At 43.2% G+C, this 13,847-nt stretch overlaps 1 protein-coding gene across 1 annotated transcript in view; it reads right to left on the bottom strand.

The window, feature by feature from the left end:
• The window catches only part of SMARCA5 (SWI/SNF related, matrix associated, actin dependent regulator of chromatin, subfamily a, member 5), a gene marked incomplete in the record, with an annotated part of 249,902 nt that overhangs the window by 24,657 nt on the left and 211,398 nt on the right, over window positions 1–13,847 (bottom strand). Inside the window, 1 exon segment of the mRNA XM_053700211.1 lies at window positions 215–347. Coding sequence (XP_053556186.1) covers window positions 215–347 — 133 coding nt within the window.

Here is a 13,847-nt window from a genome sequence, read left to right as displayed (position 1 = left end):
GGCTATATTATTGGGATAAAACAGACTACAAGCTATATGCTGCACATCCCTAGTCCAGTTATCAAGTGGTAAAGGTTATGATTGCATAATCACAAAAACAAATTTAGAATTTTAAACACACATATGCTATTACAAGTTGACCGAGCTTTCTCCTAAATATATTCTGTTTATAATTCTTACAACAACAAAAAATCCATAAAGCAAAAAAACATACCTTGCTGAATGACTATGGAATCCAATCTCAGTTTCATCTCTGCACGCTCTACTATCCGTTCTTCAATAGTGTTGTCTGTGATAAACCTGAACACCCTCACAGTTTTTGTTTGACCAATTCTGTGTGCTCTATCCTATACATAAAAAAATAATGTCAGCTAATTATTACATGGTTAACAGAAGAATCAGTGAGTATACAGGAATCTAATATGTAAGTTAAAAAAAATAAATTAAAAAAAATATGGTTTCACCATATAAGCTCCATTATTGTAAAAACAAACAAAAAACAAAACTAAACACAAAACATGCTCCACTTTACTTTATTAGAACATTTCATTTTAAGACTAGTGACCCTGCCCTGCCGCCCTGTGTGTTTAAACCCCTAAACCCTCACTCCACCACCAAGAATTGGCAGATGCAAATCACTTCTGACACATTTGACCGGGTGATTGATTAGCCTCGCTCTCATGGGGGCATCTTGTGCAATGCTAAATATGTGGAACAAACGCACCCCATAATATGAAATGGAATGCAAATAGGATCACACCCACAAACTGAAAAAGCAAAAATTTATGCTTACCTGATAAATGTATTTATTTCTTGACACGATGAGTCCACGGATCATCATTAATTACTATTGGGAATATCACTCCTGCCCAGCACGAGGCAGCAAAGAGCACCACAGCAAAGCTGTTAAATATAAGTAAAGGAGAGAAAGGAAGCAACAAGGTGCAGGTGTCTGAAGTTTATAAAATACTAACCACCTGTCTAAATAACAGGGTGGCCCGTGGACTCATTGTGTCAAGAAATAAATTTATCAGGTAAGCATAAATTTTGGTTTCTTTCTAATGACACGATGAGTCCACGGATCATCATTAATTACTGTTGGGAATCAATACCCAAGTACACAGATAAGGGAGGGACAAGACCGGAAACCGAAAAGGAAGGCACCACTGCATGAAGAACCTTTCTCCCAAAAACGGCCTCAGCCGAGGAAAGAGTGTCAAATTTATAAAAGTTTGAAAAAGTGTGGAGAGGACCAAGTTGCAGCCTTGCAAATCTATTCCACAGAAGCTTCATTCTTGAATGCCCATGAGGAAGCAACAGCCCTCGTGGAATGAGCTGCAACACTCTCTGGAGGACACTGTCCAGCAGTTTCATAGGCAAAACAAATAATTACTCTTCATCCAAAAGGAAAGAGAAGTAGCCATAGCTTTCTGTCCCTTACGTTTTCCAGAGAAAACCACAAAGCAGAAGACGGACGAAAATCCTTAGTCGCCTGCAAGTAAAATTTTAAGGCACGTACCACGTCTAAATTGTGCAGAAGACGTTCCTTCTGAGAAGGATTAGGACATAAGGAAGGAACAACAATCTCCTGATTAATGTTCCTGTCAGAAACTACCTTAGGTAGAAAACCTAACTTTGTATGTACAACTACCTTATCCGAATGAAAAATAAGGTAAGGAGACTCATACTGCAATGCCGAGAGTTCTGACACTCTACGAGCAGAAGAAATAGCAACAAGAAACAAAACTTTCTAAGATAACAACTTAATATCTAAGGAATGCATAGGCTCAAACAGAGCCCCTCGAAGAACCTTAAGAACTAAATTAAGAAGTAACTAGTTTGAACACAGGCCTGGCAAAAAGATTGCACATCTGGTACGTCCGCCAGACGCTTGTGTAACAAAATAGACAAGGCAGATATTTGACCCTCTTGGAGAAAAGACAAAATTCTAGGAATCCTAACTCTACTCCAAGAGTAGCATTTGGATTCACACCAATAGATATATTTATGCCATATCTTGTAGTAATTTTTGCTAGTCACAGGGTTACGAGCCGAATCATGGTCTCTATGACCGATTCTGAAAAGCCCCACTTAGATAAAATAAAGCGTTCAATCTCCAAGCAGTCAGCTTCAGAGAAACTAGATTCGGATGAAGGAAGGGCCCTTGAAGTAGAAGAGCCTTCCTCTACGGAAGTCTCCAAGGTGGACGAGATGACATGTCCACTAGATCTGCATACCAAATCCTGCGAGGCCAAGCTGGTGCAATGAGGATCACCGACTCCTTCTCCTTCTTGATTCGAGCAATGACCCAAGGAAGAAGAGTGAACGGAGGAAATAGGGGGCGTCTCAGTACCGCCTGAGGGTCCCTGGACCTCGATCTGTACCGCGGAAGCTTGGCATTCTGACGAGATGCCATAAGATCCAATTCCGGCTGACCCTGAGAATCAGGCTGGAAAACACTTCCGAATGGAGTTCCCACTCCCCCGTGTGCAAGGTCTGCCTGCTCAGGAAGTCCGCCTCACAGTTGTCCACCCCTGGGATGTGGATCGCTGACAGACAAGAGTGGGTTTCCGCCCAAAGTAGTATTTTGGCTACCTCTTTCATTGCTAAGGAACTCTGTGTTTCTCCCTGATGATTGATGTAAGCCACTGAAGTTGTTGTACGACTGGAACCTGAAACTGGGCCAAGGCTAACTGAGGCCAGGCCAGAAGAGCATTGAAGATCGCTCTTAGTTCTAGAATGTTGATAGGTAGAACAGACTCTGAATGAGTCCAAACTCCCTGAGTCTTTAGGGAGCCCCAGACCACTCCCCATCCCAGAAGGCTGGCATCTGTTGTCACAATTACCCAAGAGGGTCTGCGAAAGCAGGTTCCCTGGGAGGGATGATCCTGAGACAACCACCATTGAAGAGAATCCCTTGTCTCCAGTTTCAGTAGAGTTTGTGGAGACAAATCCGCATAATCTCCGTTCCATTGACTGAGCATGTCTAGCTGCAGTGGTCTGAGATGGAAATGAGTGAACGTGATGATGTCCATTGCCGCTACCAACAGCCGGACTACCTCCATGCACTGAGCCACTGATGGCTGAGGAGCGGACTGAAGCGCTACGCAAGAATTGAAAATCTTTGATTTCCTGACTTCTGTCAGAAAAATCCTCATTGATAGGTAATCTATTATGGTTCCCAAGAAGGTTACCCTTGTATTTTGAACTAAGGAGATCTTTTCCAAATTTACCTTCCATCTGTGAGATCGCAGGAAGGATAACATTTCCGTGTGGGACCTTGATTGTTGAAAGGAGGGTGCCAGGACCAGGATGTCGTCCAGATAGGGTGACACTGCAATGCCCCGTAATCGAAGCACCGCCAACAGAAATCCCAGAATCTTTGAGAAAATCCCGGGAGCTGTGGCAAGACCGAAAGGAAGAGCTACGAATTGAAAGTGTTTGTCTAGAAAGGCAAACCATAGAAACTTGTGATGATCCCTGTGAATGGAAACATGCAGGTACGCGTCCTTTAAATCCACAGTTGTCATAAATTGACCCTTTTGGACCAAAGGAAGAATGGAACAGATAGTTTCCATCTTGAAGGACGGTACTCTGAGGAATTTGTTTAGACTCTTGAGATCTAAAATTGGTCTGAAGGTTCCCTCTTTTTTGGGAACCACGAACAGATTGGAATAAAATCCCAGACCCTTTTCCTGCATCGGAACAGATACTATCACTCCCAGGTCGGAGAGGTCCCGTACACATTTTAAGAAAGCCTCTTTTTGTCTGGTCTACAGATAATCTTGAAAGCAGAAACCTGTCTCTGGGAGTAAAACTTTTGAACTCTAGTCTGTATCCCTGGGACACTATTTCTACTGCCCAGGGATCCTGAACATCTCAAACCCAAGCCTGAGCAAAAAACAATTTATGCTTACCTGATAAATTTATTTCTCTTGTGGTGTATCCAGTCCACGGATTCATCCATTACTTGTGGGATATTCTCCTTCCCAATAGGAAGCTGCAAGAGGATCACCCACAGCAGAGCTGTCTATATAGCTCCTCCCCTAACTGCCACCTCCAGTCATTCGACCGAAGACAAGCAAGAGAAAGTAGAAACTATAGGGTGCAGTGGTGACTGTAGTTTAAAAAAAATAAAAAACACCTGCCTTAAAATGACAGGGCGGGCCGTGGACTGGATACACCACAAGAGAAATAAATTTATCAGGTAAGCATAAATTTTGTTCTCTTGTAAAGGTGTATCCAGTCCACGGATTCATCCATTACTTGTGGGATACCAATACCAAAGCTACAGGACACGGATGAAGGGAGGGACAAGGCAGGCGCTTAAACGGAAGGCACCACTGCCTGTAAGACCTTTCTCCCAAAAATAGCCTCCGAAGAAGCAAAAGTATCAAATTTGTAGAATTTAGAAAAAGTATGAAGCGAAGACCACAAATCTTTAAAAGCCCATGTGGAAGCCACCGCTCTAGTGGAATGAGCTGTAATTCTTTCAGGAGGCTGCTGGCCAGCAGTCTCATAAGCTAAGCGGATTATACTTCTTAACCAAAAGGAAAGAGAAGTTGCTGAAGCCTTTTGGCCTCTTCTCTGTCCAGAGTAAACAACAAACAATGCCGATGTTTGACCAAAATCCTTAGTAGCTTGTAAATAAAACTTTAAAGCACGAACCACGTCAAGATTATGTAATAGACTTTCCTTCTTTGAAGAAGGATTAGGACACAGTGACGGAACAACAATCTCCTGATTGATATTCTTATTAGATACCACCTTAGGAAGAAACCCAGGTTTGGTACGCAAAACTACCTTATCTGCATGGAAGATCAGATAAGGGGAATCACACTGTAAGGCGAATCACACTGTAAGGCAGATCACTCTGAAACACTTGGAGCCAAAGAAATAGCTACCAAAAACAGAACTTTCCAAGATAAAAGCTTGATATCTATGGAATGCAGAGGTTCAAACGGAACCCCTTGAAGAACCTTAAGAACTAAATTTAAACTCCATGGCGGAGCAACAGGTTTAAACACAGGCTTGATTCTAACTAAAGCCTGACAAAACGTCTGAACGTCTGGAACATCCGCTAGACGCTTGAGCAAAAGAATAGACAGAGCAGAAATCTGTCCCTTTAAGGAACTAGCTGACAATCCCTTCTCCAATCCCTCTTGGAGAAAAGATAATATCCTGGGAATCCTGACTTTACTCCATGAGTAACCCTTGGATTCACACCAATGAAGATATTTACATCATATCTTATGATAGATTTTCCTGGTGACAGGCTTTCAAGCCTGAATTAAGGTATCAATGACCGACTCGGAAAAAACACGCTTTGATAGAATCAAGCGTTCAATCTCTAAGCAGTCAGACGCAGAGAAATTAGATTTGGATGGTTGAAAGGACCCTGAAGTAGAAGGTCCCGTCTCAACAGCAGAGTCCATGGTGGAAGGGAGGACATGTCCACCAGATCTGCATACCAAGTCCTGCGTAGCCACGCAGGTGCTATCAAAAACCCTGAAGCACTCTCCTGCTTGATCTTGGCAAGCAGACGAGGGAGCAGAGGAAACGGTGGAAACACATAAGCCAGGTTGAAGGACCAAGGCGCTGCTAGAGCATCTGTCAGCACTGCCTTGGGATCCCTGGACCTGGACCCGTAACAAGGAAGCATGGCGTTCTGACGAGACGCCATGAGATCCAATTCTGGTTTGCCCCAACGTTGAATCAACTGTGCAAACACTTCCGGATGGAGTTCCCACTCCCCCGGATGAAAAGTCTGCCGACTTAGAAAATCCGCCTCCCAGTTCTCTACTCCTGGGATATGGATAGCTGATAGATGGCAAGAGTGAACCTCTGCCCATAGAATTATTTTTGAAACCTCCAACATTGCAAGGGAACTCCTTGTTCCCCCTTGATGGTTGATGTAGGCTGCAGTCGTGATATTGTCCAACTGAAATCTGATTAACCTGACCGCAGCAAGCTGAGGCCAAGCCTGAAGAACATTGAATATCGCTCTTAGTTCCAGAATGTTTATCGGAAGGAGTGTCTCCTCCTGAGTCCACGAGCCCTGAGCCTTCATGGAGTTCCAGACTGAACCCCAGCCCAGAAGCTGGCATCTGTCGTTACTATTGTCCAATCTGGCCTGCGAAATGTCATACCCTTGGACAGATGGACCCGAGATAGCCACCAGAGAAGACAATCTCTGGTCTCTTGATCCAGATTTAGTAGAGGGGACAAATCTGTGTAATCCCCATTCCACTGACTGAGCATGCAGAGTTGCAGCGGTCTGAGATGTAGGCGAGCAAACGGCACTATGTCCATTGCTGCTACCATTAAGCCGATCACTTCCATACACTGAGCCACTGAAGGGCGAGAAGTAGAATAAAGAACACGGCAGGAATTTAGAAGTTTTTACAACCTGGCCTCTGTCCGGTAAATCTTCATTTCTACAGAATCTATCAGAGTTCCTAGGAAGGAAACTCTTGTGAGAGGGGATAGAGAACTCTTTTCTTCGTTCACCTTCCACCCATGAGACCTCAGGAATGCCAGCACAATGTCCGTATGGGCCCTGGCGATTTGAAAATTCGACGCCTTTATCAGAATGTCGTCTAGGTAAGAGGCTACTGCTATACCCCGCGGCCTCAGGACCGCTAAGAGTGACCCTAGAACCTTTGTAAAGATTCTTGGTGCCGTAGCTAACCCAAAGGGAAGAGCCACAAACTGGTAATGCCCGTCTAGGAAGGCGAACCTGAGAAACCGATGATGATCTCTGTGTATCGGAATGTGAAGATAAGCATCCTTTAAGTCCACGGTAGTCATATATTGACCCTCCTGGATCAAAGGTAGGATGGTTCGAATAGTCTCCATCTTGAAGGATGGGACCCTGAGAAATTTGTTTAGGATCTTGGGAACTTTCAGACCAATCTTAGATCTCTCTTTCTTGGGAACCACAAAGAGATTTGAATAGAAGCCTTGCCCCTGTTCCTCCTTTGGAACTGGGTGGATCACTCCCATAACTAGGAGGTCTTGTACATTTACACAATGTAAGAATGCCTCTCTTTATCTGGTTTGCAGATAATTGTGAAAGATGAAAACTCCCTTTTGGGGAAGAAGCTTTGAAGTCCAGACGATATCTCTGGGACACAATTTCCAACGCCCAGGGATCCTGAACATCTCTTGCCCAAGCCTGGGCGAAGAGAGAAAGTCTGCCCCCTACTAGATCCGTTTCCGGATCGGGGGCTGATCTTTCATGCTGTCTTAGAGGCAGCAGCAGGTTTTTTGGCCTGCTTTCCTTTGTTCCAAGCCTGGTTAGGTCTCCAGAACGGCTTGGACTGGGCAAAATTTCCCTCTTGTTTTGTATTAGAGGAAGTTGAAGCTGCGCCACTCTTGAAGTTTCGAAAAGAAACGAAAATTAGTCTGTTTGGTCTTTAATTTATTGGACCTATCCTGAGGAAGGGCGTGACCTTTTCCTCCAGTAATATCAGAAATGATCTCCTTCAATCCAGGCCCGAATAGGGTCTGCCCTTTGAAGGGAATGTTGAGAAGCTTAGACTTTGAAGTAACGTCAGCTGACCAGGATTTAAGCCATAGCGCCCTACGCGCCTGAAGAGCAAAACCTGAATTTTTAGCCGTTAGCTTAGTTAAATGAACAACGGCGTCAGAAACAAATGATTTGGCTAGCTTAAGAGCTTTGAGCTTGTCAAGGATATCATCCAATGGGGTTTCTACCTGTAGAGCCTCTTCTAGAGACTCAAACCAGAAGGCCGCAGCAGAAGTGACAAGGGCAATGCATGCAAGGGGCTGTAGAATAAAACCTTGAGTAAAAATTTTCTTAAGGTAACCCTCTAATTTTTTTGTCCATTGGATCTAGAAAAGCACAACTGTCCTCGACAGGGATAGTTGTACGCTTCGCTAGGGTAGAGACTGCTCCCTCCACCTTAGGGACTGTTTGCCACAAGTCCCGTGTAGCAGCATCTATAGGAAACATCTTTTTAAAAACAGGAGGGGGAGAGAACGGTACACCTGGTCTATCCCATTCCTTAGTAATTATTTCTGAAAATCTCTTAGGTATTGGAAAAACATCAGTGTAAACAGGCACTGCATAGTATTTATCCAATTTACACAATTTCTCTGGGACTACAATGGCGTCACAGTCATCCAGAGTTGCTAAAACCTCCCTGAGCAATATGCGGAGGTGTTCAAGCTTAAATTTAAAATGTAGACATATCAGAATCTTCCCTGAGTCAGAAAAATCACCCACAGATAGAAGCTCTCCTGCTTCGGCTTCTGCACATTGTGAGGGTATATCAGACATAGCCACTAAAGCGTCAGAGAGCTCTGTATTTGTTCTAGCCCCAGAGCTGTCTCGCTTTCCTTGTAACCCTGGCAGTTTGGACAATACTTCTGTAAGGGTATGATTCGTAACTGCCGCCATTTCTTGTAAAGTATACGCAATGGGCGCGCTAGATGTACTTGGCATCCCTTGAGCGGGAGTTATAGGCTCTGACACGTGGGGAGAGTTAGTCGGCATAACTTACCACTTGTCAATTTCCTCTGGTGATAAATCTTTTAAATCCAGAATATGGTCTTTATAACTTATAGTAAGATCAGTACATTTGGTACACATTCTAAGAGGGGGTTCCACAATGGCTTCTAAACATAATGAACAAGGAGTTTCCTCTATGTCAGACATGTTTAACAGACTAGTAATGAGACCAGCAAACTTGGAAAACACTTTAATTAATGTGAAAAAGCAGAATATAAAAAACGGTACTGTGCCTTTAAGGGAAAAAAAACAAACACAAAAACTGCAAAACAGTGAAAAAAAGCAGTTAACTTTATGAAATTTTTACAGTGTGTATAACAGACTAAAATAGCATTGCACCCACTTGCAAATGGATGATTAACCCCTCAGGCTCAAAAACAAAGCAAAAAAAAAAACGGTAAAACCGTCATAACAGTCACAAGCAAACTGCCACAGCTCTACTGTGGCTCCTACCTTCTCATAAAACAGAGGTCCAATATGTCAGGGGACTCCTTCAGGGAAGCTGGATGTCTCAGAATGTAAAAACTGCGCAATTAGAGCGCAAAAATAGGCCCCTCCCACCATGCACTCAAAGTGAAAGGGCCATAAATAACTACTCCTAGGAGAAATCTAGTCAGCCATGTGGAAAACTAGGCCGCAAATAAAGATTTATCACCCTCAGTAAAAAAAAAAACGTTCTTTCTATATTATCCAAACGTTTTACATACTAAGCCATAATAGCAAGTAATATGAATATTACCCTTCACTGCAAGCATGATGCCAGTCGTTTGTTAAATCACTGCAATCAGGCTTACCTTAAATATATCAGGCACTGTCAGCATTTTCTAGGTCTAATCTCTCTAGAAAAAAAATATACTGAACATACCTCAGGGCAGTTAATTCTGCAGGCCGTTCCCCCAACTGAAGTTTCCCCATACTCTTCAGTTATGTGTGAGAACAGCAGTGGACCTTAGTTACAACCTGCTAAGATCATCAAAAACCCCAGGCAAAACTCTTCTTTTAATTTCTGCCTGAGGTAAAAAACAGTACAACGTCGGTACCGTTTAAAAATAAACTTTTGATTGAAGATAAACTACACTAATTCACCACATCTCTCTTGATACTTCCCTTGTCGAGAGCTGCAAGAGAATGACTGGAGGTGGCAGTTAGGGGAGGAGCTATATAGACAGCTCTGCTGTGGGTGATCCTCTTGCAGCTTCCTGTTGGGAAGGAGAATATCCCACAAGTAATGGATGAATCCGTGGACTGGATACACCTTACAAGAGAAAAGGAAAGTCTGCCCACTACAAGATCCGGTCCCGGATCAGGGGAATGCCCTTCAGGCTGTCCTTGATTCAATAGCAGGCTTCTTGGATTGTTTTCCTTTATTTCAAGACTAATTGGGCCTCCATGAGGGTTTGGACTGTTCCTGCTTGGAGGCGAAAGAATTTCCTTTGAAATTTCGAAAGGAACGAAAAATTACTGACGCCCCTTTTGCTTGTTTCTCTTATCTTGAGGGAGAAGATGACCCTTTTCCTCCCCTGATATCAGAGATTATTTACATCAAGCCCGGTCCAAACAAGGTCTTCCCCTTGTAAAGAATAGCTATAAGTTAGACTTAGATGACACATTCGTAGACCAAGGTTTTAACCATAAGGCTCTGTGAGCTAAGACGGCAAAGCCTGAAATCTTTGCTCCCAGCTTGATAACCTGTAGGGAAGCATCAGTAATAAAGGAATTAGCAAATTCAAGGGCTTTTATCCTATCCTGAATTTCATCAAGGGGAGTGTCTGTCCTAATAGCATCAGACAGCGCATCAAATCAGTATGCCGCCGCGCTAGTAACGGTAGCAATGCACACCGCAGGTTGCCATTGTAACCCTTGGTGTACATACATCTTCTTGAGTAACCCCTCAAATTTTTTATCCATTGGATCCTTAAACGCACAACTATCCTCTATGGGTATAGTAGTTCTCTTGGTCAGAGTGGAAACTGCCCTTCCACCTTGGGTACTGTTTGCCAAGACTCCTTGATAGAGACTGCTATGGGAAACATTTTTAAATATAGGAGATGGAGAAAAAGGGATACCCGGTCTCTGCCATTCCTTAGCAATGATCTCAGCACAATCTAATAAAGGAAAAACCTCCACCAAGGAAGGTACATCAAAATATTTGTTTAGCTTACTGGATATCTTAGTATTAACTACGAACGCTGTGTCGCAGTCATCCAATATAGCTAAAACCTCCTTGAGTAACAGACGGAGGTGTTCTAGCTTAAACCCGATACAACTTTAGTATCAGCAAGAGGAATTACACTGTCAGAATCTGAAATTTCTCCTTCAGATGCTACTACGGTATCCTCCTCAGGCTTCTTGGAGGGGCATTCGAAATAACAACTGCGTCAGAAACTTCGATTACTGAATGCCTGTTTTTCCCCTTACGTTTTCCCTGTAACATGGGAAAAGCAACGAATTAGAAACGGCAGAAGACATGAGAGAAGCGATGTTTTGCAACGTAACCCCAGAAAAAGTTAGAGAGGAAGCACAGGGCACTGCTTCTGTGGGCGGTAAACTTTGGGACGCTTGAGGAGAGCGCTGCGGCATAAATTGAACATTGTCAATAGACTCCTGAACAACATCCACCTTGGAACATGTTGGCTCAGAAAAAAAGTGTATCCCTATAATTTAAAGTCCTCAATACATGAGGAACAAAAAGGGATTGGTGGTTCCACATTGGCATCCCACAAACAACAAGTGACAATTTGCAAGGCCTCTTGGTCCATTCTGACTCACAATGGACCAATTTAGCAATAAGTAAAATTTTTAATAAAAAGAAAAAAATTGACAAATACGTTACTGTCCCTTTAGAATAAAAGTTGCGGTTTAAATTTTAAACTGCAAAATGCGGTATATAGTTAAATAGAAAAGACACCTCTACACCTCAGCTCTATGCTGAGGTGCCTACCTGCCTTGCAACAGCAGAGATTAGTCCCTTTAGCAGCCTAAACAATCCGGATTCCAGCAGGAGACGATCCTAGTCGAGCTTCGCTCCTAGAATCGCATGCTTCCTTTCAACCATGCGTTTCTAGTCAGCCCCCTGAAGCTCAGTCTCCTCTGCTCTCAGATGCAAGAAAAATGGCGCGTAATACTGAGATTACTGAAACACTTGGCTCCGCCCCTCGTGGGCGTCTCTAAATAACAATCTCCCGGTCTGTATATTTGTTAAAGTTTAACCGCTGGGAGAAGTGGAACCGCCATAGTTTAACACAATAAGCAGCTATCTCAGCCCCAGTGCCTGCGTAACATTGCTGTCAAAGACTCTTCTCCAGTAAGGAGAGTTAAAATGTCCTTGTGAGAATAAAGTGCTTTAAAACGGTCCCTTCTATGAAAATAGAATGCCCACTTTTTCTGAGTGACTTGCCTTCCCAGAAATAAAGTCAGCACTTACCTCACAAATCTGCCCAACAGCAGGGCAGCTCATCAGGCTTGAGAGGTCCACTCCCTCACATAGACCTGTGGAAATAAAAAAGACTGAGCATTTACCCTCAGACTTTAATTAGGGCAGCATAAAATATATGGGAGGCGCAGTAAGAATCATGTCCCACAAGTTCCCATTGCTCTAAAGCAACCACTGCTCTACTGAAGAGACTGATATGGACTACGGCTACACCCCAGGACAAAGCAGCACAATCTTGTACTATTTTAAAATAAAGTCTGGATTGAAGAATCTTTTCTAACACCTAACACCTTCATGCACTTAACTTAGGCAAAGAGAATGACTGGGGTGAGAGGGAAAGGAGGTGATATTTAACAGCTTTGCTGTCGTGGTCTTCGCCGCCTCCTGCAGGGCAGGAGTGATATTCCCAATAGTAATTAGATGATCCATGGACTTGTGTCATTATAAAGAAAACAAAATGTTACCTTCCAGATAACTTGAAGGGAAGCATCCGTGGTAAAGGAGTTGGCCAACTTAAGGGCCTTTATCCTAACCTGGACTTCAAGGGAACAGTCTGTTTAAAATAGATTCAGAAAAGGCATCAACAGTATGCTACCACACTAGAGACAGTAGCCATACAAACCATGGGTTGTCATTATAAACCCTGGTGAACATATCCTGTAACTTATTATCAATAGGATCCTTAAAGTAGTAACTATCCTCTATAGAGATAGTAGTTCTCCTGGATAGCATGGAAATTGTCCCTTCCACTTTGGATATCGTCTGACAAGATTCCTTGATAGAACCTGTTATAGGAAATCCCTTAACTACAGGTGGAGAAGGGGATACCCAGTCTCTACCATTCGATAGCAATAATCTCAGTAGCTCGACCTGGTACAGGAAAAACTTCCACCATGGAAAGTACATAAAAATATTTATGTAGCCTACTAAAACTTTTAGGATTGACAGCAACCATGGTGACTCATCCAGTGTAGCTAAAACCTCCTTAAGTAACAGGCCGAGGTGTTCTGGCTGAAACCTGAAGGATACAACTTCAGAATCAGTAGGAGCAATTAAATGGTCAGATTTCACCTTCAGATGCTATCAACATATCCTCCTCCTCCTCATCTAGGAGGGGGCATTCAAAAACATAATTTAAATTTATGCTTACCTGATAAATTTATTTCTCTTGTAGTGTATCCAGTCCACGGATCATCCATTACTTATGGGATATTCTCCTTCCCAACAGGAAGTTGCAAGAGGATCACCCACAGCAGAGCTGCTATATAGCTCCTCCCCTAACTGTCATATCCAGTCATTCGACCGAAAACAAACAGAGAAAGGAGAAACCATAGGGTGCAGTGGTGACTGTAGTTTAATTAAAATTTAGACCTGCCTTAAAAGGACAGGGCGGGCCGTGGACTGGATACACTACAATAGAAATAAATTTATCAGGTAAGCATAAATTATGTTTTCTCTTGTCAAGTGTATGCAGTCCACGGATCATCCATTACTTATGGGATACCAATACCAAAGCTAAAGTACACGGATGATGGGAGGGACAAGGCAGGATTAAGCGGAAGGAACCACTGCCTGAAGAACCTTTCTCCCAAAAACAGCCTCCGAAGAAGCAAAAGTATAAAATTTGTAAAATTTGGAAAAAGTGTGAAGTGAAGACCAAGTCGCGGCCTTGCAAATCTGTTCAACAGAGGCCTCATTTTTAAAGGCCCAGGTGGAAGCCACAGCTCTAGTGGAATGAGCTGTAATCCTTTCAGGGGGCTGCTGTCTAGCAGTCTCATAGGCTAGGCGTATTATGCTCCGAAGCCAAAAGGAAAGAGGTTGCCGAAGCTTTTTGACCTCTCCTCTGTCCAGAGTAAACGACAAACAGGGTAGATGTTT

This window comes from Bombina bombina, chromosome 2 (assembly GCF_027579735.1).
Source record: "Bombina bombina isolate aBomBom1 chromosome 2, aBomBom1.pri, whole genome shotgun sequence".
Classification (NCBI taxonomy): domain Eukaryota; kingdom Metazoa; phylum Chordata; class Amphibia; order Anura; family Bombinatoridae; genus Bombina; species Bombina bombina.
The sequence above is the reverse complement of the archived record's forward strand: the minus strand, read 5'-3'. Positions and strand labels throughout refer to the sequence as shown.